General features: G+C 39.9%; 1 protein-coding gene across 5 annotated transcripts in view; it reads left to right on the top strand.

Moving 5' to 3' along the window:
* HECTD1 (HECT domain E3 ubiquitin protein ligase 1) overlaps nt 1-26,979 on the top strand; it is a 74,493-nt gene that overhangs the window by 9,129 nt on the left and 38,385 nt on the right. For all 5 annotated transcript variants that reach the window (XM_029079124.2, XM_007662624.4, XM_007662633.4 and 2 more), the window contains 11 exons: nt 15,406-15,640; nt 18,805-19,032; nt 19,570-19,851; nt 19,960-20,230; nt 20,810-20,886; nt 20,967-21,065; nt 22,078-22,192; nt 22,806-22,980; nt 24,249-24,387; nt 24,578-24,748; nt 25,270-25,492. In XM_029079124.2, coding sequence (XP_028934957.1) covers nt 15,406-15,640; nt 18,805-19,032; nt 19,570-19,851; nt 19,960-20,230; nt 20,810-20,886; nt 20,967-21,065; nt 22,078-22,192; nt 22,806-22,980; nt 24,249-24,387; nt 24,578-24,748; nt 25,270-25,492 — 2,015 coding nt within the window. The remainder of the gene's footprint in view (nt 1-15,405; nt 15,641-18,804; nt 19,033-19,569; nt 19,852-19,959; nt 20,231-20,809; nt 20,887-20,966; nt 21,066-22,077; nt 22,193-22,805; nt 22,981-24,248; nt 24,388-24,577; nt 24,749-25,269; nt 25,493-26,979) is intronic.

Below are 26,979 nucleotides of genomic sequence, written 5' to 3'. Positions count from 1 at the left end.
GTTGACTGAAAGTATTGCAGAAATAGTGGACAAGCCCTAATGGATGGTTCAGGGCCTTAAATCAGTTGAGAGCTGCTGTAGCATCTCTCAACAGGGGTAGGGGAGGCCTGCTCTAAGATGGCTTGCTCCAGAGGATCCAGAAACATCAAGATGAAGGTTCTAGCATATTTCAGGTAAACCTGACTGCCTATTTAACTGTTTACTAAGTTCAGAGCCCTGGGGGAGAGAGAACATAATCAGGTAAGGCACGATCCTCTGCCTACATGGGGCTTACAGTCTAAGCAGGAGGGAGAACAGGTGTTTCCCTGTCATATTATATGAGGAAACTGAGGCTCAGAGATGTTAAATGGTTTGCCCTAGGTCTTACAGCAGACAGGTGATGGTGTCAGGATTAAAATTCAAGTCCTTTGACTCTCAAACCTGCGGTCTTTCCACTAGGTCACACAGATAAATCTTCTTCTTTTGAAAGTTCTGAATCAATCCATCATTGCTATTTATGGAGCATTTACTGTGTGCAGGGCACTGTACTAAGCACTTGAGTAGAGTTGATGGACACCTCTCGTGCCCACGACGAGCTTACAGTCTAGAGGAGGAGACAGACGTTAATATAAATAAATAATTTACAGATATGTGCGTAAGAGCTGTTGGGCTGAGGGTGGGGTGAATGCCAAATGTCCAAAGGGTACAGATCCAACTGCATAGGTGATTCAGAAGGAAGAACAAATTTATTCATTCATTCAACCGAAGTTATTGAGCACTTACTGTGTGCAGAGCACTGTCGTAAACGCTTGGAAAGTACAATTGGACAACAGAGAGAGACACTCTCTACCCAACATCGGGCTCTGAATCCAAAGAGGGTTTAATTGGGGAAGACCTCTTGGAGATGTGACCTTAACAAAGCCCTGAAGGCGGGGAGAGTGGTCTGGCGTGCATACGTGTTTGTGTGTGTGCATATGTTTTTATGTACACACTCCAGTTATAAATTTTATTGGGTAAATTTTAAGTAAAAATAGTGTGTTTTTCTTGTTGCTTTTCCAAAGCCTTGGACTTGATTCAGATGATTACCATATGCCTGATCCAGACTGCAATTGTAGTACACAGACTAACCCATTTTCCAAGAAGAAATTCTTTGTAGGGCCCCATGGAATTGGATTTTGATCTCTTATGTTTACCCAAGTCCTTTCGTTTCTAGGAATAGAATTGGAGATTCTGATCCGATAGTACTTTTAGGGGGCCCAAAGGCTCCTACAGCTGTAATTTTATCCGGTTTAAAGTCTCTTATAATTTCAAGCCCATTTTCACTTGCTGAGTTCCAACCCAGTGTTCGTAATGATGCTGTTGCATAGAGCACATTATTATTAAACCCACTGCCCTTTGGAAATAAATGACTATTATACCAGTTGTAAGTAATGGTAGAAGTCTTCATAATTCATTCCCACTAGGCATAATCTAAGGGATTAAATGGAAAAGTTCATGTTTTTGGTAAGGTACCTTTTAAAGTACTATACATCACTATTGTGAATAAGAAGTTCTCTTGGCCTTGTTCTGTTTGATCTTGCTGCAAGCACACAGTATACTAATTTTTCTGGGTTGAAGGAAAGAGTCATTAGTTCTGTCTTCAGTCAGTGATATCCAGGTGCTTCCTCTGTGCAGAACATTGTACTAAGCGCTTAGGGAGAGTGCACTGCAATAGGGCCATAATGGGTAAGACCCAGCAGGACTTTAGTGGGCCAGAGGACATAGTGGTCCCTGGAATGGCTCTTTCCTTCAACACAGAAAATTAAGGGGTTTTGCATTGACTTTGGTGGGGTGGTAGGAGGCAGATAATTCTCCTGGGATGCTACCCAGCATATACTGTAACTTGACCCCTGAGGGATTGGTTGTTCCCTGGATTTATAGTCAAAATTGAGTTACCCATGGCACATAGCCCCTAGTGCCTCTCATCATTCTTCCAGTACGTGTGTCGGTCTGGATGTCACAGGATGTGGTGTTGAAAGATGTGGATGTGCGCAGCGCTGGGTCAAGGCTTGAGAACCAACTTTATCTTGCGATTTTTTTTCTAGAAAACCTTTTCATAGGAATGTTGGTGAGCTTAATGTGGATTTGTAATCCCCTAAAATTATTTAACCAGTTTATGTTCGTTTCAGGAAGCATGTTCATTTTTCAATTTAAGAAAGTGATCATTCACCAAAACCAGGACCAAATACATTATTTCAGTTTATTTTTGAATTGTCAGTGGTTATTTTTATTTTAGTTAGAGAATGTCTTTATCAAACTTCTAACAGCACAAAAAAGTATTTTTATGTTTGCATTTGAGTACTGGATTTTGTGAGCAAAGCATTTGAAGTCGGTGGTAGGCACATATGAGAGAGGATTTCTGAATTGGAGGATCTCATAGTTGTATTTGCTGACACATTTCCTGCTAAGTATGTTACAGTGATTGTTTTAATAGTTAAGCAACTAGTCTTTTGTCTGCTTGGTTGTTTGCAGCTCTGACAAGGAGTTGGGATCCAGGATGATTTAGGAGACAGTAGGGGGCAACCGATCAGGACTGAAGTCTTATCCACATTTGATTGTTGGATAAAGGCTCTGGGTAGGGTTAGAGAAGGTGCTTTAAACAGGTCAACAGAACAAAAGCTTAAAATCATACAAAATACTCGTGTTTTTATATTATGTAATGAATGCTTGTGGTAGGCAATGATCGTCACATGACCAGCCTTTACAATAGTGCCATTGTTTCCTCTCCCTATATCAAGGTTCTCAATATACCATGTGGCATTTACTCCGGGTGAGCTGGCATCCTTTCTGCATCACCGATTGGTAATCAAGGCATTAGAGGTGCATCTGCAGCCAGCTCATTATTTGCAGATCAAAGTTGAACCTTATTTTAGTGATCCTTTCATTCTCTCCATCAGTTATTCAAAAGAACTGATAAGTATGAAAACAAACTGATTTCCAGTGTGTTTCCATGCCCTATCCAAAGGCCAGGCAGCAGTAGGCACTAACATAGATAATCAAAAAACTGATTGATCAGCTCCTTAAGGTAATCTCTACTGAAGTGTGGAAAAAATGCTTGAAATTATTCTCACAAACAAATACACCTGAGTCAAAAGGAAGTTGCTTCTGGGTTTAAATTTTCCTTGCCATCTTCAGAATACTGAACTTCTCTGCCACACTTGCCCCTGTTACCGCTCATTTAAATAAGTGCCGACCAGTTCTATTTCTGGATTAATATACTGCACTGAAGTCATGTTCCATTCATGCTAGAGTGATAGTGAATAGTGTACGTTTTAGCTAAATGAGCAGTCCTAAGCAAGGCTACAAAGTTCTTGTGTCGATTTAACATTTGCAGCTACCGCAACATGCCACCGAGTCCAGGGCCAATAGGAACCAGGAAACTGCCGCCAAACCTGCTGGCAGGGGAAGCGGGAGAGATGAAGTTGACCTGCAGAAAGCCCCCGTCCAAAAGCCACCCTCCCTCCAAAGGCCCCTTTCATATAGGATTTAAAAAAACAACAACAAAAAAACAAAACTAGGTGAGAGAGGATGAAGCCAAACCCCAGAGATGGGAGAGTCAGAGCAAGCCTAGTGGTGGAGAGGATCTGGTCTAAACCTGTGTGGAGGGAAGAGGAGCCGAATTTAGGAGACGAAGATCCCATTTTTAAAAATCCCAAAATGCTAAGGCAGAGCCTGGAAGTGGGTAGAGAGCCATGGCCTTAGGCCCCAGCTGTTTTGCATATGACGACACAGACCCATACAGTGGCAACTCAGGAATACACACATATATATTCAGTGAAATCATTCACCGAAGTACACATCCGAAGAAGGGTGCATACACCCTCTCACAATTTTGAACACATTCATGAGGACGAACCTAAAAAAGGTCAGGCAGAAAAGCCTCTTTTTGTGAAAAAGTTGCTTTCCTCATTTCTAATACATACTTTTATTGGAAGCCCAGAGATGGTGAGGTATTTTGTGGTCAAATATGAACTTTCACAAGATATTGAATTTTTCTGCAAAAAGTGACAGGTATCATGGTCAAAATAACAGTACATAAGCATCGCTGGAATTTCTGCGGACATTTCACTGTCCTGGTACTGCTTTGTCTTAGATTGGTCCTTTCTGGTCTTCAGTTCTTTAGTGTTGAGTTGTTTTTAATGTCTCTGGAGAAAGTGATCAGTTTTAAGGGAATTTTGATCAGCTTTTTCAGAAATAGTTGCTTAGTTTTTCTTAGAGTTGGCAGCCTCATAGTGATAAAATGTGTTGGGCTTGATCCTGTGCTCTGCGTCAAGGGGAATAAACTGGTCTCGATGAAAAAATCCTTATTGTAAATTGTATTTTTTCTAGAGAGCTCAGTAACTTTGTAAGTTTTTTTCTCTTCGGGCCATTAAGTAGAACCCGGTTCTAAGTAGGTTCCGTGCTAAATGATGAATGAGGTATGTGTCAATCACTGATTCTACATCATGTTGGATAATTTTGAGCATTTGGTCAGGTTAGAGTGAGGAAACTGATTATCTTTTATATAATTAGGCCCACCCAAGGTAAGGGTACTCTCCATCTTTAGGACAGTCTACCTAGTTTATTCCTGACTCTCTTTCACCAGAGGTTAGGGCAGATAAAAGGACTCGGGCATAATAAATCTTACTTCTTAGAAGGAATAGAATACTGGATCCCATCTGAACCAATCATCTCTGATTAAATGGATGCAAACCTGTTGAGAAATTAGAGGATTTAGGATTTCTCATTCAGTAATCTTCGATTTGATTTTTACAAAAAGAAATTAATGTAACTACTTTGTCCAATTGTAGGGGAATAAATTTAGTTTCCAAATAAAAATCTGCAGTTGAAGTCATTGTTCCTTTCTGTAAGATAATATAGTTTTTCACATCCAAGAAATAGCTGCTCAAATAATTTTACTATGTTAAAGGAAATTATGGAAAAGCTAATGGTTCTTTACAATAGAGTACTCCCATTTTATTTTACCAGTTCTTATTATCCTGAATCTGAGCATTTTGGTTTCTTCCTTACACAGTTGGGGACTTCTGTATAGATCCTTTTGAAAGAGTTTATAATTGTGCATGGAAATTCTTTTCCATAAGAGGAGTAGGTTGTTTAGTGTGATGAAAAGGATAAATATAAAAAGAGGGCAACAAAAGTGGTAGCACTTGGAGCTTGGGAGTGGAGAAGCAGAAATCAAATGAATTGATCATTTTATTCCAACAGCCTTAGTCGCTTTTCCCATTCACTTGAACAGCACCTTGGTGTCAGAGCAGCGCTACTGTACCTCTCTTTGGAAAAGACTGTCTTTCAACCCCCCTCCCACATTTGGATGATGAGTGTAGAACACTGTGCTGAGTGCTGGGTTAGATACAATATGAGCAGTTCGTACACAGTTCCTGTCCCATATAGGGCTCGGAGTCTGGAATGGAGAATGAGCAGGAGACATTTTACAAATGAGGTGATAGAGGCTCAAAGGAGTGAAGTGACTTGCTTCATGAGGCCACACGAAGGGCAAGTCCTGAAGCTAGATAAGGAACCCAGGCTCGTCTGTCTCCCAGGCCTCTGCTATAACCCATTGGGTCACACTGCTTCTGTGTTTAATGTTACATAATCTAGTTTGTCTCCCCGCCTTGCTTTCTCTAGACCGTAAGCTAGTTGTAGGTAGCGAACATGTCTGTTCACTCTGTTATATTGTACTCTCCCAAGTGCTCAGTAAATATGACTGATAAAACTCACCATCAGTCTTGTCCTCTTCAGATATGTTTCACGTGTTTTGATCTCAGTAAGCACCTTTGTTGCCCTTTATGAAGAAAATCTCTTCTGTACCTAATTTAGTTAGGATAAATGTGAGGAATATGTGGTTCAGCTAGTGCAGATCCACATGAGAAAGAGGTGCTCTGTCAGGGCAGGTCATATCCATGGTTGGGAATCTGTGAGGGGGCGTATGGGTGAGGTGGGAGCAGACAGTGTCTTAAGACAGTGTTCTTCTGCCTTGCTCCCTCTATTCATCCCCCCCACCCCCAGCCCCACAAAGCTTTTGTACATATCTGTAATTTATTTATGTTTTTGTCTGTCCACCCCTCTAGACTGTAAGCTCATCATGGGCAGGGAGTGTGTCTGTTGTTGCACTTTCCCAAGCGCTTAGTACAGTGCTCCGCACATAAATATGATTGACTGCCCTCATCAACCAACTAAAGATTGGGGGTACTTGCTGGCTTTGGGCCCAGGTGGAATGGGCAAGAAGAGATTTGAGGGAGAACTGTAGGTCCTCTTGCTAGACCTGAGAGAGGGAGATGGAATTTGACTCTTTGGGTCATGGGACTCAGGAAGAGCAGGTCGAGGGATAGCGGTGCACATGTAAGGTGTTCATATAGGCAAGGTGATCTTCTTAGGCTTCTGGCACCAGTAATTCTTGTGTTATGCTTCCAACCTAATCCACCTTCTAGGACCAAACCTATATTAACACAAGACTTGTAAGGGTCTTTTTCAGACCCTAATGTTTGTGCTGGGTGCTGTTATCAGTAATAATTCAAGTTTATGGTAAAACGGATTGAATATCAAAGAGTAGAATATGATCACCTCAGAAACATCAGGTAACTTTGTTTCTCTTCATGAGAAAAAAAAAACTTGCCAGAAAGAATTACTCTTATTCATGATCTCCTGGAACTATTAAGTTCTGAACATTTGAGAGATGAGGAATGTCAATCCCTTGTCTCTAGCAAGCTAAGTGAACTCTGCCTTTGGCCTCATATTTTCTAGTTTCATGTATTTTTTTAAGGTATTTGGAATATCAATTAATCAGAATCAATTTTTGAAGTTACTAACTTAACTAGGGTCACATGGAGCATAGTTGCAGCCAACTAGAAGTAATTACAGGCTTTTTATGATTTTGGAATCATTTTGTTATTGTTACAAGAAGGAAAATTGAAACCTCTGAGTCATCTGACACATTGCTTAACACTAGAACAAGATTGCACTTCTAGTATGCTTTTAACCTTGTGTATTTAGGCAGTGCTTTCTGCCTACTTTTTAAATGGCCCTTACTGTGTGCAGTGCACTGTAGTAAGAGTTTAGGAGAGGACAGTATAACAGAGTTGGTAATGACATTCCCTGCCCACAAGTGCTTACAGTCTAGAGGGCATTAATACACATACATTACTGATATGTACATAAGTGCTGTGGACTGATTCTAAAGAAGAGGTGAATAAAGGGTGCAAATTCAAGTGCAAGGGTGATGCAGAAAGGAGTGAGAGAGGGAACTTAGTCGGGGTGGGTCTCTTGGAGAAAATATGGGTTTTTTTTCGTTTGTGTTTTTAAATAAGGCTTTGAAGGTGTCGGGAGTGATCTTCTGTTGGATATGAAGAGGATTGGAGTTCCAGGGCAGAGGCAGGACTTGGGTGAGAGGTTGATGGTGAGATAGGCATTATCGAGTTACAGCGAGTAGTTTGGCATTGGAGCGAAGTGTGCAGGCTGGGTTGTAGTAGAAATTGAGGAAAGTAAAGGTAGAATGGGGTAAGGTGATCAGTGATTTAAAGCCAATGGTTAGGAGTCTTTGTTTGATGCAGAGGTGGGTGGGCAGCCACTGGAGGTTCTTGAAGAGTGGGGAAGTATGGACTGAACATTTTTCTAGAAAACTTCCCCTAAAGGACACCCAAAACATAAAAAATCTGGAAGAATCTCTTAAATCACAGACTTTTCAGTGAGGTTTTTATGGCCTGGTATGTGCAATACACCGAACTTAGATTGAATATGGAGATTTTTGTTTTTGAGGTGTGTTTTATGAGAGATTTCATCTGCTCAATTTAAAGGTTACTTGTCAACAGGGTTATTTGTAATATGCTTTAACATGGTTTCAGAAGTACTAATTTCTTTCTCCCTTAATACATGTACAGAGACCCAATAGGATACTTTTAAATAACCTTTCCATTCACTGTTGGATTTATTGAGCACTTACTGTGTGCAAAGCACTATACTAAGTTCAGCAACAGATACAATCTCTGCCCACAGCGGGCCCGAGTTGGTTGGAAAAAAGATTAGTATGGCATGAAAAGATTTTTTAAAAATCCACAATGGAAAATGCATACTTTTTTTTTAATCATAGGAAGTACAACTGAATTGTATCTGTTACTGCTTATTTCGTTAGCAGGCAAGAAATACAATTTCTGATATGGGTGAGGATAGATGCTCTAAATATCTAAATACCAAAGAGGACATACTAGTGATAAATGGTGACAAGCGAGCCCATGGCTATATACCTTTTTAGTTGTCAGACATTTTATATAAAGTACTTTAGCTCCCACTGTTAAGTTTTAAGAAGTTTCTTTATACCATATCAGACATGTTTGCTTAGGCACCTCAGTAGGTCATGCCGAAAAACAAAAAAAAAATTATTCTGGCTTTTGGTTGTGAAGTACTAGGGCTCTATTACAGGTTTACGATATGTATGCCAAGGGTGAGCAGGAAAATCCCCAATACAATTCTTTGTCGTGTCAGTATTTTTTTCTGATCCTAATTTCGCTAGCATAGTGTAAATATAACTTGTACAATTGTTTTCTTCTTAATAATTACCATTAAAAAATTTTTAAGCAAATTTTTTTAAAGTTAAAAAAAGTTTAAGCCAATCTTTTCATTTCCCAGGAATTTATTTTTTCTTACCTATGGGCAGATTTGGCAAAGTAAGGAGCATTTAGTAATGTTTTTCTGTGTGAAGAGTTGCCAAACTGGTTCCCAAATCATAAAGTGAATTATTTAACAAGCATATTATTGCTTCTGCATAAGGAAACTTGATAACCTAAGATATGCATTAGTCCTTTATTTAAAACAGTATTTGGGCCACTTCCTCAGCTAATCTATTCTCCGAGCTCCAGATTCCACCTACTTAATGTTTTTTAGCCAAGTTTTTCTACCTGACCTTCTTAAAAGTACTTTCTCTGTGATATCTGTGGCTTGTTTTACTAGGGCTAAGGACTTGTGGGTAGGATAGTTATGTATGGGTTCAAACTAGAGAGAAATATTGGTTCATGACAGTATTAGTGTCTGAGTTAATACTGTGTGTTATTTTTTTAAGAAGCTTAATTTTAGGAAGGTGTTCTTTTTCAAATCTGTGCTTGATTTGATGTGGCTTTAAAGTGAATTTTAGTGAGTGATCTTCCCCTGTGCAAGAGTGCCGTAAGATTGAATTGGACCCTGTAATAAAGGTGTGCATTCCAAAAGTTATTTTTTGAGGACTGATTTAACCTGTATATTGAGGCCTGGCTGGGCCTGGCTAATAGGGCTGAACCTTTGGAGCCAGGTTGAATCCACATTAAGTTTAATCTGATTTCCATGTCTTTCTCCTCCATCCTGTCTCCCTCCCTCTCCACCCTCCTGCCACACACACATTTCAGTTGAGGGCCCTGGCATTGGCATACATGTGCTGTGTTGTCTTGTACAGACAGAGTTGTCCTCTAAGGCTCCTGGAACGACTGCGTGTATTCAGAATTGGCTCGGGAAAATGAGTTTTGGGTCAACTGTGGTTTGACCCAGGTCATTTCCAGTGAAGTTCAGCACTCAGATGTTGGGGCCAGATCTGAACTGATTGGACCTTTGTTTTCTGGCCCGTACAAAGCTCTAATTTAGCTCCTTGAAAAATCTTTTGTGTTTATTTTTTTATTTTGTTCATTGGCCCGATGTTGATTCTGATGGTACTCACAAATATTGCACGTGAGATTGCTAATTGTGAAATTGCATAGTTAGGGCAACTGGATGACAGGTTATAAGTTTTCATGTCAACACTAAGGCCAGATTTGAAGTAATAAAGGAGCCGAAATAAATACTACTTCAGTGTGTGTGTGTAGGAGTAGTAATATTAAGATCTGCTGCATGCAAAGCACTGTATTAAGCAATGGGAAAATCACACTGAGAATCAGACCATCCCTGGCCTTCAGGAGTCTTACTATCTAAGCATAGAGTAGGGTAGAGACTTGGTAATTTATTACATCATCAAAAACCAGTTTAAGTGCCTTTCTTTTGTATTGTACTATGAAAAGGAAATAAACACTCAGAAATTTACAATTTAAGATAGCATTAACAAAGCTAAGCATGTAAAGGTTATCCAAACAACAGGAGTAACTGTGGTTCAGTATATAAACTGAGAGTAATTGAAAAGTCCGGGTTAATGAAAGAGGAACAGGAGGGGTAGCCTGGTATAATGGATGGGAAGAGGGCCAGTTTTAAGGTTTTGGTGGGGCCTGCAGTAATAATAATGATGTTGATTATGGCATTTGTTAAGCGCTTAGTATTTGTCAAGCACTATTCTGAGCACTAGGGAACATGCAAGATAATCAGGTCAGTCCCTGTCACACACACAGGGCTAACAGTCTAAGTAAGAGGGGAGATCAGGTATTCAATCCTCATTTTATATTTGAGGAAAATGCAGCACAGAGAAGTTAAGTGACTTGCCCAAGATTGTTCAGCAGGCATGTGCTGGAGCTGGAATTAAAATCCAGGTCCTCTGACTCCCAGGCCCGGGCTCTTTTCACTTGACCTCACTGCCCCTGGCTCTCCTTCTCAGGGGGCCCATTGGAGCTGTCATCTTGATTGCTACCTGTCACTTGCCAACTATCATCAGCAACCCAGGCAAGCTCAGATTGTATGAGACCACCCCCTTCTTCTTCATCACTTCTGCTCTCCCTCCTGATATGACAGGTAGAGGAGCCTGAAGATACTTGAGGACCGAAGTTCACTGCTTCCAGCTCTTTCTGGATCACACTTGTGTCCCTACTTCTGTAGACATGCTTCCTTCTCTAATACTGCCAGGCCTTTCTCTAGACTAAACAATGTAGCTATAGTGGAGTGTCATCAGGACTGTAGTGGTTGATATGAGACTATTGCCTTGTGAGTAAATAATGTAGTAATAATAATTATTGCATTTAAGCGCTCACTATGTGCCAGGCACTGTACTAAGCCCTGGGGTGGATACAAGCAAATCAGGTTGGGCACAGTCCCTGTCCCTCGTAGGGCTCACAGACTTAGTCCCCATTTTATAGATGAGGTAACTGAGGCACAGAGAAGTGAAGTGACTTGCCCAAGGCCACACAGCAGGCAAGTCATTAGCCAGGATTAGAACCCGTGACCTTCTGACTCCCTGGCCTGTGCTCTATCCACTATGCCATACTGCTGTGACTCCGGGTGGGAATTAGGACTTTGTTCTTGGATTCATTTCTTTCTCTAGGGTCTTTGACAGGTTACTACAACCTCTGGTGCCTCTCAGAAGTACCTCTTTCTTCTTTTAGGGGTGCTCCTAAGGATTACTGTTGATTGTGATTTTAATAAGGCATTAATTTTGAAAGGATTACAACACTTACATACTCAGCAGTAGGTGCTGTTTATACTATTTCTGGGGAGATGGCTATAAATGCTCATTGCCCAATCTCTCGTTCATTTGACTCATCCAAAGTGTGTGTGGAAAATAGACAACAGTGGGATGTCTGTTGTACTCTCCCAAGTGCTTAGTAGAGTACTCTGTGCATATTAGAGAAGCAGCATGGCTCAGTGGAAAGAGCATGGGCTTGGGAGTCAGAGATCATGGGTTCGAATCATGGCTCTGCCACTTCTCAGCTGTGTGACTGGGCAAGTCACTTAACTTCTCTGTGCTTCAGTTACCACATCTGTAAAATGGGGATTAAGACTGTGAGCCCCACATGGGACAACCTGATTACCCTGTATCTCCCCCAGCGCTTAGAACAGTGCTGTGCACATAGTTAGTGCTTAACAAATACCAGCATTATTATTAAGTGCTCAGTAAATGCAATTGAATGAATGAGTTTATATTGCGGGGCAGGGGGGTTCACAAACTTTGGTTGAGAGAGCGAATTTAGCAGTGGTTTAAAATTGCATTCATTTCTGCCATCAGTATTTTCAGTAAGCATTTAGGAACATTTTTCCAACAATGCAGACTTGTGGGATACAGAGTGACATAGTGTTGGAAGAAGTGGTTGCGTGCCTGAGCGTGTAGTTGGACATGAGTGAGTACTACTGTGTGTGTGTGTGTTCCTTAACAGAGTTTTGAGGAACACAATCTCTGCATTCTAGGAAATCTGGGTGTACTTAAGGCACAGTAGAATAAGAGAGGAAACCTACTATTTGGGGAAAATGACATGTCCTTAAGATGAAGTTTTGGAATCTCTAGAAAACTTTTAAAAATTACCATCTTTGCAAATTATATAGAGAGTAATCTGGGCATAACAGCCCTCCAAACTTAAAATCTCTAATTTTTCTTTGCTGCTGAAGTTGAAGATACCCATGAATACCATAACCCAATGTTAGCGTAGCATAGTGGCAAATTCTTATCTGTTAACTGCCATTGTGATTTTATCCTAGTATGTGACTTTTTGGGGAAACGTATAGCTTTGAATTGAACTTCGTTGGTTCTCAGAAAGCTATAGATTGCCAAAAAAGGATTTTAATTCTTGGTTATTTTAAAGAAATGCATTATTAGTTTCTAAAATACATTATATATGATTCAGTTTTGAGTAAACTTGTTTTCACAACAGATTGAGAGAAAAGTAGTAATGAATTGTGAGAAGTGCACTTGATGTGATTGACTTTAAAAGTTTATAGTAAATGTCTCCCTTTGTCATGTCTTCAGAATATTAATTTGAGGCTTCATATAAATGGTCCTGAAACTATCTGAGTTGCAAAAATTTTTATAGTTGTCATTATTAGGTTTTCATTTATCGTCTTAGTCATTTCTTGTATAGAGACACTTTTTAAAGTGTACTGTTTCCATTTCATAGAGATCATGGGCCATGAGCTCCTTGTGGGTAGAGAGCGTGTTACCACCTCTATTGTATTATGCCTAGTAAAGTGCTCTGCACACTTTAAGCACCCAATAAATATGCCACTGATTTTTGGCATAGGATTGAATTTTGTAATTCAGTACTAAGATAAGAGATTAAAAATATTCCAGTACTGTTGGACAGGAGTCACCTTGCCAAATTCCTACCATGAATATCCATTCACCTATCCAGTCATTGAAAAGCAATAAATAAAGATGGGGAATCTGTCCAGGACCTGGAAGAGGTCTTGGACTGAGTACTTAAAAGGACTATAAAACTCCATCTTGTCTTACCTCACTGATTTCCTACTACAACCCAGCACACTGACTTTGCTCCTCTAATGCCAACCTACTCACCGTACCCTCTGTCTTGTCTACTTTGCCTTTGACCTCTTGCCCACATCCTGCCTCTGGTCTGGAACTGCCTCCCCCTTCATTTTCAACAGACCATCACTCTTCCACTTTTAAAACCATATTAAAATCTCATCTCCTTTGAAGCCTTCCCTGCCTAAGCCCTCATTTCTTCAACTCTCTCTTCTTTCTGTATCACCCTGTCACTTGATTAGTTTTGTCAGCCTTTCAGCACTTATGTATATATCTGTAATTCATTTACTTAATGTCGGTCTCTTCCTCTAGACTATAAACTCCATGTGGGCAGGGAACATGTCTACCAACTTGGTTTATTGTACTCTCCCAAGTGTTAGTACAGTGTTCCGCACATAGTAAGCACTCAAATATGATTATTTGCACCCATGGGCTATTGGAATGGGGATTGCAAGTGTTTTAGCATGGTTGCCCTTTTGAACTATTTCAGGCCAGGTGGGGAATGCTGCTCCGACCTATCCATGCTTTAATAGCATGTACAGAAATGGATCAAGAATAATTTGACTTTCAAAACCTTTTCCATTTCCTCCCGTTTTCCTGACCTCACACTGTAAGTCTTGCAGAATCATGTGGTCCATCTCATCCTTTTTGCTGAGTAACACAGAGGGCTTGCTCTCTCACTTAGGAAGTAGCTGAATCATGCTATAAAAAGGGCTCTTGGTGCTATTTTGTAGTATTGCTGACCTGGGGTTGAGATTTATGTGAGGTTTTTTTCTAGTTTTTACTGCAATTTTTCAAAGAGTTTTGTAATACTTAAATTTATCATTCACGTTAAATTGCAAATACCTCATTGCTTCTATAGTTATCATTAAAGTGCTTGAAATGTTCTAATTTCATCTTTGGCCTACATAAAACTTTTGGGGATTGTGCAGCCTGCTGTGTGGGATTCCTAATATATATATTTAAAATCAGAGGTAAATTCACTCCATGGACATAGAAGAAAAATCAGTAGTTAGCTTGCAGAGTAGGAAGATAGACTTTCCCAGAGGCTTTCTCTTCCAGGAGTTTTTCTTTTTTTTTTTTAATGCAAGTCATACAGAAAAACTAAAAAAGAAAAACTTACATTTTTGTAAAATACCAGCTCATAACTTCTTCCAACCTTCCTGCATTTACTGTGGCTTTTAAACATCAGCATTTCTGCATCTGATCGTGAAGGTTAATGTCATATTATCCATTATTGCAATATTATTTTACTTTAGCCTAGGCTCTTGAAGCCATGTTTAATTTATTTCGGGATATGGGCCAGAGGGTCCATGTTAATTTTCAAGAATGCTTTATAAGACCGCTTTAACCCTGACCCCTTTTATTATTTCAACTCGCATCCCACCAGATTCTTTTCCTATTTCTATTTTGCACAGGACTCCTCTGACTGCATTTTGCGTCTTATATTCCTTTTCATGCAATATTTGTCTATCCATATGGAGGTAATAGAGCTACACGAGGTTCAGTTAAAAAAAAAGTGATTTGAATTGAGGCAGTTGTATAATGCAGGTTTTCTTTAATAGGGGGACAGAAAGTCTTGGAGTGTATGCCAGGCTTAGGCCTAGGTTCTTATTGTCTGTACTCTGCAGTCTTTAAGAGTTGTGGTACTTGTTAAGCACTCACTATGTACCAAGCACTCTACTAAGCACTGGGGTAGAAACAAGATGATCAGGATGGATATAGTGTCTATCCCACATGGGGCTCAGTGTAGGAGGGAATTGAATCCTCATTTTACAGAAAGGAAACTGAGGCCCAGAAAGGTTAAGTGACTTGCCTAAGGTCACACAGCAGGCAAGAGGAAGACCTGGGATTAGAACCCAGATCCTCTGTTTCCCAGGCCTAGCTATTATTCCTCATATAAAAGCTGTCTTTAAATCAAGTGCCCCTTTTCTCCTGTTCTTACTGACTCCCTTGCTGCCTGTTGCTCTCACCCTCTTGACAAGACGGTTAACACAGTGTCGGCAAAGCGCTTTCTTCTTAGGCAGGACATACTTTTCTTTGGCATCAATAAAAGGGAAGAAACGGGGAGTAAATCCTGCCCCAAATTAATAACATCTTACTGCGGTAGTAATAGCATAAAGACCTAATATATCCATAGTTGCAGTATTGAGCCATAATAAAATGAACTTTTTGAAAAGCATATGCAATATAGATGGCGTTATGGGAATAAATGTTTAACTGAAGAATACATGTATAACAGTCTCTTCTTTTCTTAATTACAGATGCCCTCCTCGAACTTTCTTACCAGCACTCTGTAAAATTTTTCTTGATGAAAGTGCTCCAGACAATGTGTTAGAAGTAACAGCCCGAGCCATAACATACTACCTGGATGTGTCAGCAGAATGCACTCGGCGGATCGTGGGGGTAGACGGAGCCATCAAAGCACTTTGTAATCGTTTGGTAGTTGTTGAACTTAACAACCGGACCAGTCGAGATTTGGCCGAACAGTGTGTCAAGGTGGGTCTGGTTTATAAGAACTCATAGTTTTTTTTCATGTTTTGGGTGGCAGTTTGGTCTTCTGGAAAGAGAATGGGGTTTGGGAGATAGAGGACTTGTGCTTTAGGCCCAGTTTGGCCACTTCCTGCTACATTGCCTTGGGCAAACTGCTTCACTTTTCTCATCTGTAAAATGGAGATAATATAACTGACTAATTCACGGAGATAAACGCGAAAGTTCCTTGGAAAAACAGTTATACAGATTCAAGGTATTATTGTTATTACTAATAATAACAATTTACGTTGCTACATGTGAAAGTCAGTTTAAGGATAAATCTCATTTAACTAAACTTCCAGTGCTTACTCTGGTGAATGCCAAATTCTTCATGTCACATGAAAGAGCTTCACTGGCCGTGGGTGGGGGAAGTGGGGAGTTGGTCACGTAGAGAGGGTTGGAGTGAGTAATCTTGGCACTGCTGCAACTCCCAGGTGTTTTTTAGCAGGATGACATGAGTAAACGCTAAACAAGGCAATAACATGGTGATGCCATGGGACTGTAGGTCTGGGTTAGCCCCACTTTGGCTCCTTTGTGATCCTGGCCAGTGATGGTGAGCTGCTCACTAGAGGCTGAGAAATAAGAAGTGGAGGTGGAGGCAGGTAGAGGGGCAGTTAGTCAGCTTCACGAGTCAAACAGTGGCCATTTGTGACCAGGAGCCTTTAGTGTTTGAAATAGGAAAGGAAATGTATAAAGATTTAACACAAACATCTCAGGATAGAGATTTTAAACACACTCTAAGTATCTAAAATATTATAACCTTTTCCTCCTGGTAGTTGAATGTTTTTTGCATTTTTACGGTTATGAACATTTCAGTGTTTCCTATAAATAAACTCTGACAAATGTAAATGAATTGTCTACTTATAACTGTGGTAGGCCACAAGGAATATTTCCCAAGTCTTGAAGTTGAAAGAAGGCTTCTCAATTCAGGAGTTGAGAAAGGACCACGTCGGATTACTCTGCAGTCTATCTCCAGTGCTTAAAAACTCCTATGGTGGCCTTTTAAGTAGGAAACACCTTCATCTCCAGTATTCCATAAGCATGTATGGAATGGGAACTCTCCTGATCCATTTCTCAGATTTTAAAATAAGCCTCCCCACTACCTGTATCTAAGCTCTTCAGTCTCCCTCTACCCTTCCCTGGCTCCCATCCCAAACAAGACATACAGGTCATGGACAACAGACCTTGAGAGGCTTTCCCAAGGAGATACTGAGTAAGGTGGAAGGGATGTTGGGAGGGGAGTCCTGGTCTCAGAGCCAACTGACTTTTCAGGACAACACCTTTGTTATCCCAGATGGCCTTCTGGAACTAGTCTTATAATAATAATGTTGGTATTTCTTAACTGCTTACTATGTGCAGAGCACTGTTCTAAGCGCTGGGGTAGGTACAGGGTAATCAGGTTGTCCCACGTGAGGCTCACAGTTAATCCCCATTTTACAGATGAGGGAACTTAGGCACTGAGAAGTGAAGTGACTTGCCCACAGTCACACAGCTGCCAAGTGGCAGAGCTTGGATTCGAACCCATGACCACTGACTCCCAAGCCCGGGCTCTTTGCACGGTGCCATACTGTTTCTCTATTCTTATTCCCTGCTCCTGTTATTCCCTGTTCCTCCCTGCTCCCACTTTCAGTTGAAGTTGGATGTGTAAGTCATGAGGGTAATTCAGCCCTATTTTGACAGTCTGTCATTTACCCCTTCCCGTTATCTAAGTTCTGGTGGAAAGCTGTCTCTCTTCAGCATGCTAACCCTGAAACACCATCTTTCTGAGGTGGGAAAGGACCCCTGCTTCTTTCATTCCTCCTACTCTTGTGTGTGAAACCTTCCACAGTCTCCTATTTCTATCCCCCTTTTTTTCACCATTTAGAAAGAGACTAACACTCCAGGGAGCAGTGGCATCAGCTTGCTCAGCCAGTTCCAATTAATAGTAGGGGCTTATGTCAGCATGTGGTTATGTTTATTCTTCCGTGACCGTTTCTAGTCCTCTCAGGGTCTGCTAAGCTTTGGGATCTCCATAAAAGGTCATTTTGGGGTTAGGCTACCTTAAGTTCAGATAAACTCCTGGGGATTCTGAACTCAGAAAACTTATTTGCACGCATTGTGCTGGATGGAAAAAAAGCCAAATGTTTTTTTTCCTCTGTCCCTTCTCTCCCCAGAAGAGGGTGAATAATGGGAAATAGTCCTTGCCAGGGCGAAGGTATGAGTTGTCCACCCAATTTTAACTCAAGTCCGGCGCCTTGTAGTCCATCTCTCATTTACTTTGTTTTTCATGTAGTAAGAAGTAGAGTGGTCATTTTGGTCTTTGTTACTAATCAGGTTCTTCATTTCCAAAACTGGTGTGTAGCTACTTTTAAATTTTAGTGCTAATATTTGGATTAAATATGCCAAATCGTAGGATCAAAACTTTTTACGTCTTCATAGCTGACTTCCAGAACCTCTTGTATTTGCGTCTTTATGTCTCTGACTTAAGTATTCTTTGAAAAAAAGGATTTCTTAAATATGTTTCAGGTTAAATATAAACCAACCCTCAAAATGTTTACTAGCATTTCTGCTACTTAAGGCAAAAAATGGTTGTGGGTTAAATGATTACCTGGTTGGTTGACATTTCTGAATTGAGTAATGTGGTCAGAGTTGGGGAGGAAAGTGAAATTTTGGCTGATAAAAGGGATGAGGGACTTCTGAGGAGAGAGTTACGGTAATATTGCTGCTATACTTAGAATGCATTTATGTCCCAAAGGAGGAAATATTTTGCCTTTTAGGGATTTTAACAAGTATACACAAAATACAAAAATTGAGTTGGAGAAAGCACAAACAAATATTTAAATTGTCACCATGTGTAGAAGTAGTGATGGTATTTACAAAGCAACTACTTTGTTCAAAGCACTGTTTAGCACGGGAAAAATGCATAGGAGAAAATTGGGCCCTGGTTGTTGTCCCTCATGGGCCTCATAACTGTTCATAGTGTATAAAGTGATGCTAAGTCATTTTCAGTTTTTCTTTGACTCCATTCTTAGTGTTAGAATATGTGGAAAAATTTAGCCTTTGGAAGTCAGACGTGATATTACCAGAAAAGCTTTGATCTTTTTTGCTAAGTTCAGGATCTCATTTTACTGACTTGATTTTGATGTTTTCAGGTATTGGAACTGATCTGTACTCGGGAGTCAGGGGCTGTATTTGAAGCTGGAGGCTTGAACTGTGTACTGACTTTCATTCGGGATAGCGGCCATCTGGTTCACAAAGATACGCTGCATTCTGCCATGGCTGTGGTTTCAAGATTGTGTGGCAAAATGGAGCCTCAAGATTCTTCGTTAGAGATCTGCGTGGAGTCCCTGTCTAGCTTATTAAAACATGAAGATCATCAAGTAAGCTACTTCACACATTTAGGGAGTACACTTGTAAATGATGCATGTTAAATGATTCAAGTAAAATATTAATAAGTAATAAGTAGTGGGGCTTTGTGATGAATGACTGACAAGGCTTTTGCTCCTTACTACCCTTTAATATACAAATTTATTTTAATATCTTGATCACTGCCCTGCAAATTTGCTCAGTTTTATATTTTCAAATTGGATTCTTTGGGGATCTTGTTTACTTAAATTATGAAATAATAAAATGAAAGAACACATGGTTTGTATTTGTTCAAACCGTGTTTAATGGATGCAGCTATTTTACAGTCTAACAATATTGACTATTTTCTGCAGCTCACATGTTGCACTACGCTTTGTCTAAAGATACATCCTTGGGGTGGATTTTGTACGTGGAATTGTCGGCAGATGTCTCCTACCTCCTTATCAAACCATTTGGTCCTTTAGCCCAGGTTGAGGGTGAGTGTCAGTCACCCAGTTTCATTTGTAGATATGGCACTAATTTTTCCACGTCTGTATTCTTTGCACCATTAGGTCTCAGATGGAGCTTTGCGATGTTTTGCTTCATTAGCAGACCGATTTACACGTCGTGGTGTTGACCCAGCCCCATTAGCTAAGCACGGTCTCACGGAGGAGCTGTTGTCTCGCATGGCCGCAGCGGGGGGTGCAGTGTCGGGGCCTTCTTCCGCATGCAAACCGGGTCGAAGCACCACTGGAGCGCCATCTACAGCTGCCGATTCCAAACTGAGTAATCAAGTGTCAACGATCGTAAGCCTGTTGTCAACACTGTGCAGAGGCTCTCCAGTAGTCACTCACGTAAGATTGTTTTATTCTCTTAGAACACTTTTTTTCTTTTCCAAATAAAGATAAAATACAACTTTACCAGCGAGCTACACATACATCATTTGTTTTCACTATTTCCAGGATCTCTTGAGATCGGAGCTTCCGGATTCCATAGAAAGTGCGCTGCAGGGCGACGAAAGATGTGTGCTGGATACCATGCGTTTGGTTGATCTTCTCTTGGTGCTATTGTTTGAAGGGCGAAAAGCCCTGCCAAAGTCCAGTGCTGGATCTACGGGCAGAATCCCAGGCCTCCGTAGGCTGGATAGTTCTGGGGAGCGTTCCCATCGGCAGCTTATAGACTGCATCCGCAGTAAAGATACTGATGCACTTATAGATGCAATTGACACAGGAGGTAGGAAAGAGCCCTTTTGATTATTGAAAATGTATCCTCAGGTACACTTTCGTCTCATCCGTTTTGTAATTCCACTAAAAGAAATATGCCAGTCTATAAAACTTCCAGCCGACCTGATGCTTAAGAAATGCAATTGTCATAGTCAGTGAGCAGTGACAACTTAGACCCAGTTGCAAGATGAAGGCTTTTTTGTATTTTGTTTTAGTTTGTTTTGGTTTTGCTTTTTTTTTTTTTTTGTTTCTACTGGAAATCCTTTTTGGTTATCTTAATTGTTCCTGGGATTGGGGTTTGCAGTCCCATGGTTGTTTAAAGACAGCCGTATCATTTTCACAGACATAGCAGGACATAGTTTAGCAGACATAGCATAGACACAGCAGGACAGGTTTTGTGAATAACACTACCTCTCACAATCTCTGCCTTCTACTATCCACCAAGTAATGTCATCTGAAAATGTTTATATCTCTTTTGGTTGTTTAAATTTTTGTCACTAGAGATAAAAGGGAAATTTCAGGAAATGTACAATGCTGTATGAGTAACTGTAGACTTGTGAATTGATTTTATTATGTCTAATGCTTTCAGCTTTTGAAGTGAATTTTATGGATGATGTTGGACAGACCCTTTTAAACTGGGCCTCTGCTTTTGGAACTCAGGAAATGGTAAACTGTTCATTATTTAAGTGATTATTCAAAGGCAGAGGTATAAATAGGAAAGTGAACATTGTTTTTCCTCTTAATAGGTTGAATTTCTTTGTGAAAGAGGTGCTGATGTTAATAGGGGCCAGAGGTCATCATCATTACATTATGCAGCATGTTTTGGAAGACCTCAAGTAGCAAAGGTATGAATTCAAAAGTCAGACCAGTATAGGTGGAAAGAATAATTACTCTTGAGTTTAAGATTTGGTTCTGCAGTGGAAAAGAAACTCTCTGTTCAACATCCTTTCAAAGTAATTCTTTTCTTTTCATGTTATCTTTTCTTTCTGATGTTTCTGGTGATATTAATTTTTCCCACAGCACCCAACATCTCACTCTTTGCTCCTCCTGAGATAACCCCAACACATTTCTGATCCCTTTCATACCCTTCCTCCAGCTTGGAACCCCTTTTCCCTTCAAATCCATCAAACCACAACTCTCCCCATTTTTCAGAGATCTTCCAGGAAACCTTTTCTGATTTAATTTTTCTTCCCTCTAGGTTCTATCATCCCAACTTCCACCTCAGTACCTTTGCACCACCTCAACTTTTATGCTCCCAAGTCACTTCTATGCATGGCAAATTACATTCTCTACTCTTTATATACTTATCTGTATTCGCCTTTCCTTTCTTTTCTTCCACTTATCTAAACTATTTTGTACCTATCTCCCTAATTAGAGTGTCATGTGCTTAGTACAGTGCTCTGAACACAATAAGTGCTCAATAAATATGATTGTTTGAATAAGTGTAAACCCCGTAAGAGCAGGGGTCATATCTTCTACCTCTGTTGAACTCAATGTAGTGGTCTGCGATACAGTAGGATCATTAAATAGTACTGATTGATGGACAGTGAGACAAATGTTAGGTTGTTTGCAGATGTTGCTGTCACATCAAAGGTTTCTGTCATGTTTTGAGACAAGATCATGGAAGAGACAGTTTGAATAGGCGTAGGCATGAACATTTTGACTGTAAAGGTGATGAGACTGGATCAGGTAGGTAGGAAAGCTGTGCAGTCTCCATCTGTAAAGATGTCTCTTAAAAAAAAAAAAAAGTCATGCATTTTCCTCTAATGGTGTGTCAGCTACTCTCCAGAATTAGATATTGGAAAGAGAACTTGTTACTTATAACTGTAAATCAACATAGATGTCTTTTACCCTTAGACTCTGTTGCGACATGGTGCAAATCCTGATCTGAGAGATGAAGATGGAAAAACTCCATTAGATAAAGCTCGAGAAAGGGGCCATAGTGAAGTAGTAGCTATTCTTCAGTCTCCGGGTTAGTAGAGATTTTGTGTTCAATAAAGACACTGCTTGAACTTGGTATCCTTCATAGAAGACCTCTTTTGCAGGATGTGACTATAATATAAAGTGTTATTATTACGTATGTGTCATGCACTGTTCTAAGTGCTGGGGTAGATACAAGTTTATCAGTCTGGGCACAGTCGTTGCCCCACATGGGGCTCACACTGTCAGTAAGAAGGGGAACTGGTGTTGAATCACCATTTTACTGATGAGGAAGCAACCACAGAGAAGTTAAGTTTCTTGCCTCAGGTAACACAGCAAGCAATTGGTAGTACTGGGATTAGAACCCAGATTCTCTGATTCCCAGGCCCTTCCTCTTTCCACTAGGCTATGCTGTAAAGTTAACTTTTAGTACAAGCCACTACCTGGGTTTCATCTTTGGAAATTGCTTATGAAGTGCCCCAAATCATTTGAAATCAAGTAACATTGATTAACATTTCTGATTTAGTCTGGCACTAGTATGTGTTAAGGCTAAGAAACTTGTCAGTTGAATTTGGAGGTGTCTAACAGTTGTATACCGTAGTGTCATTTGTTTGGAAAACGTCCTCAGAAAAATATTTCATCCACGAATGTTTACTAATTAATAGGTGATTGGATGTGTCCGGTCAATAAAGGAGATGACAAGAAAAAGAAAGATGCAAACAAAGATGAAGAAGAATGTAACGAACCCAAAGGAGATCCAGAAATGGCACCAATATACTTGAAAAGATTATTGCCAGTCTTTGCACAAACATTTCAACAGACAATGCTACCTTCAATAAGGTAGCCATTCAAGCATGTTTTTCTTTTTGTATATTTTGCATTAATAGTATCTTAAGAAAGCTTAGTTGCATTTTGGAACCTTTGGAATATAGGGAGTTGACATTGCTTTCCAGAAGCTCATTATTTTGTATAGTTTTGAAATCTTAGTGATCCATTGGTTTAGCACAGTAATGCAAGAGTACACTTTTACTGATGTCAGAGATAAAGATAAGCATTTGGCTTTCAGTTATTCAAAGGGTCCATTTTCATCACGTGAATTGTTTAGGCCATTACTGTCTTTTTATTTTTTCCTGTTGTCTATGGTTTAGTTACTAGAAGGTGGACTTAAAGAGGTTGTGAAACTCAAGTTGGCTTAATAATTTTAGTTTTTAGCTGTTCTTGAAAAGGTTTGATAGGTCGAAAGATAGCTAAAATGGGTTTTTTGGAATGTGCCCTTGCTTAGTCATGCCTCTGTCCCTCAGTATCATGGGTATTTGAGAGTTAACATTGAGTACCAGAGATGAAGTTTAGTTGTTTAAAGGAAGTATTTAAGGGAAGGTTGGGCATATCTCATTGGAGCTCTCAGATTTTAAAATCACAGCATCCAAAGGAAACAAAATCATAGCCTCGTTTACTCCAAGTACCTTATTTCCAGTTGTTAGATGACTCATCTGTTCAGTGATCACCTTTTTTTATTTCTTGCTTGGTCTCTGTATTGCAACTTGTTTATGTGTTTTTTGAGGCATACCTCATTCATATTACTTGCCAAAATCAGTTTGGTAAAATTCAAAATAATAAATAACGGAGTGTGTAGTAAGAGATCTCAGAGAGGAATGTATCAAACTTAAGAAAATAGAAGAACTTTCTAGTTCAGCCCCATTGATAATTTACCAGCTTTAACTTGTGATTTTTAAATCCCAAGTTACTTTGCTCCCAGAAGGGAATTTTTCTAGTAACTCCAAATTAATATTGGGATCTTAAAAGCTGTAGACTTTAAAAATTGGAAACAGAGTACTTGTTAAAGAAAAGTCTCTCCTGGAGTTTGGAAATTGTTTAATTTTTTTTATTAGGAGGGCTTCTTTGGGGATCTTTGTGCCTTTTCTCATGGCAGTTAGTAGCTAGTGGCTTTGCTCGTAAATACTGTGACTTTTTTTTAGTAATTTTGGAACAGTGTTAAATTATCTCAAAGGACTCCTGTATTATTCATCATAATCAGTTATTTGCCACTTTGATCAATTTGTGCTTTCATTGTGGTTTCACCAAGAGTAATTTGTGCTTTTATTTTAAAGGAAAGCAAGTCTCGCTCTAATTAGGAAAATGATTCATTTTTGTTCTGAAGCACTGCTTAAAGAGGTTTGTGATTCTGATGCTGGCCATAATCTGCCCACCATATTAGTGGAAATCACTGCAACCATTCTTGATCAAGAGGTAAGTTTTTTATAATATGGCAATTTTTTTTTCCTAGCTGGGTTTTGTAAATTCGTGTTCAGGCTCTGATTTTAAGATAAATGCCATATCTTTTAGTTCAGCGAGTCTCATTCTGTCACATAGCTAAATAATGTCCATCAAAGCTGAAAGACTTGTTTTGATATCTCCTCTTCCCCCAATTGTCTTGCAGGATGATGATGATGGCCATTTGCTGGCTCTGCAGATTATAAGGGATTTGGTAGATAAAGGGGGAGATCTTTTTTTAGATCAGCTCGCAAGACTTGGAGTTATTAGCAAAGTGTCAACCTTGGCAGGACCTTCATCAGATGATGAGAATGAGGAGGAATCTAAACCGGAAAAAGTAAGTGGTGATTACTTCAAAAATTGTAGTGCCCATTTCTCAAACCTAGGGGCAAAAGTAATTTATCCCTTTAACACATTTCTATGAGCAGAGATAGACTAGATAAATGGTATGCTCAATGAAATAAAGTTGTAAGATCACTGACCAGTTTCAAATGTGATCTTAAAATTAGTCATTAGATTTTTGATGCGGTGTAAGGAAGTGTGTGGCCATATTTGCCGTTGAAATGTTTTTGAAATTTCAAGTACTTTTTGTGTGACTTGGTCCATCCTCCCACTGCTAGAAACATTTCAAAGGAAAATTTGCAAGACAGGAATCTTTTCTAATTCAGTAAAAAAACAACAGTCCAGCAACCCACCTCCTAATCTCTTTGTCTCTGAGTGTGTTTAGAACCCTTCGAGGAGCTTAATCCTAAATTATCAATTTAAAGATGGTGTAAAAAGTCTTTTTTTTTTTTTTTGAATCGTTGTGAGTTTTGATTTTGGGTCTCTGTTTTCTATTTATTTTTATTGGGTTTACAGGAGGATGAACCTCAGGAAGATGCTAAGGAGTTACAGCAGGGTAAACCGTACCACTGGAGAGACTGGTCAATCATTAGAGGAAGGGACTGCTTATATATCTGGAGTGATGCAGCTGCTTTGGAATTGTCAAATGGTAGCAACGGATGGTTCAGGTTTATCTTGGATGGAAAGCTTGCCACGATGTATTCCAGTGGTAGTCCAGAAGGTGGATCCGATAGTTCAGGTAATAATTTGTTTCAGCCTAAGGAAGTCTCAGGTTCCCCTTTGATTTTGTTAGTATTCACTTGTTTTTGCTTAATAAAGTACTGTAAATTTGAGCACAGTGTTAATCAGAACCAAAACTGTTCTCTGTGTTCCACAGAAAAAGTGTTTTATTCTTCAGACTAAAAATATACCAGGTATATTTGGAAAATTTTAAAGGCGTATTATATCAATATATTTTGACCTGATTACAGCCACCGTTCCTGTCGACTACAGGAAATTTGTCCTCATCCATATCTCTTTGAGTTTATTAATGAATAAAGTTAATGTATTAACTGTTTTATGTCTTCTATGTAACTTTCTTTTTTTGTGGTTGTGTGTAATCTAAAATCAAGGGAATATTTGGTGGCTCGTACTGTGCTTAGAAGCTTTAAATATTACTAGTTCTGAAAGACAGGAAGAATTTCTCTATACTTTAGAAAATTCAGAAGCACTGGGATAGGTACTAGATAATCAGGTTGGATCCAGTCACTGTGTCACATGTCCATTTGGAAGGAGGATTTAATCCCCATTTTACAGATGAAATAACTAAGGCAAGGAGAAGTTTGACTTGCCCAAGATCACATGGCAGTCAAGTGGCTGAGCTAGGATCAGAACTAACTCTCCCAAGAGCAGCACGGCCTGGTGGAAACTGCATGGGCCTCGGAGACAGAGGATCTGGGTTCTAATCCTGGTTCTGCCACTTGCCTCTGTGACTGTGGGCAGGTCACTTACATTCTCTGTGCCTCAGTTTCCTCGTGTGTAAAATGGGTATTCACTGCCTGTTCTTCTACCTACTTAGACTGTGAGCCCTATGTGGGACAGAGAGAGGGACTGTATCCAACCTGAGCAACTTGAATCTATCCCAGCTGTTAGATCAGTGCTTGACATATAGTAAGTGCTTGACAGATTTCATAAAGGAAGTCATCTGATGTCCAGCCTGGGCTGTTTCCACTGGACCAGGCTACTTCTCAAAAGCAAAACACAAAACCCTACAGCAACCAAGGTGAAATCATTTTTTCTCCTCACCCCGGGCAACCCTTAAAGCCTCTAAGAACATTAGGATAAACTCTAGAACAACTTGAGCCTTCCAAACGTTCCTCAAAGTGGGAAGGGGAGTTCCCCACTTGGGCCATCCTATGCTTGATGTGAGTCCTTAGAGTGATTTCAGTACCCCAAAATTCCCCTGGGAGCCTGATCGGCAAATTGGCATTGTCATAATATGTCCTTCCCTGTAACTAAGGAGACAGGAAGACTCTCTGAATGCTTTGGCAGTTAAGTTTAGCGTTCCTTCGGAGATGGCACAGAACACGACACTTTAATCAAAACCATAAACAGGTCATAATGGCGACAAGCAGCAGTAGTTTTTGCGACTGTCCCAGCCTGCTGCCCATTTTCTGGAGCGTTATTCCTGGGGAAACAATTTTGTGCCATACCTCACTTAGGAAGCAACGTGGCTTAGGGAGAAGA

The sequence above is a fragment of the Ornithorhynchus anatinus genome, chromosome 14 (assembly GCF_004115215.2).
Source record: "Ornithorhynchus anatinus isolate Pmale09 chromosome 14, mOrnAna1.pri.v4, whole genome shotgun sequence".
NCBI classification, from domain to species: domain Eukaryota; kingdom Metazoa; phylum Chordata; class Mammalia; order Monotremata; family Ornithorhynchidae; genus Ornithorhynchus; species Ornithorhynchus anatinus.
This window is presented reverse-complemented; position numbering and strand designations above follow the sequence as displayed.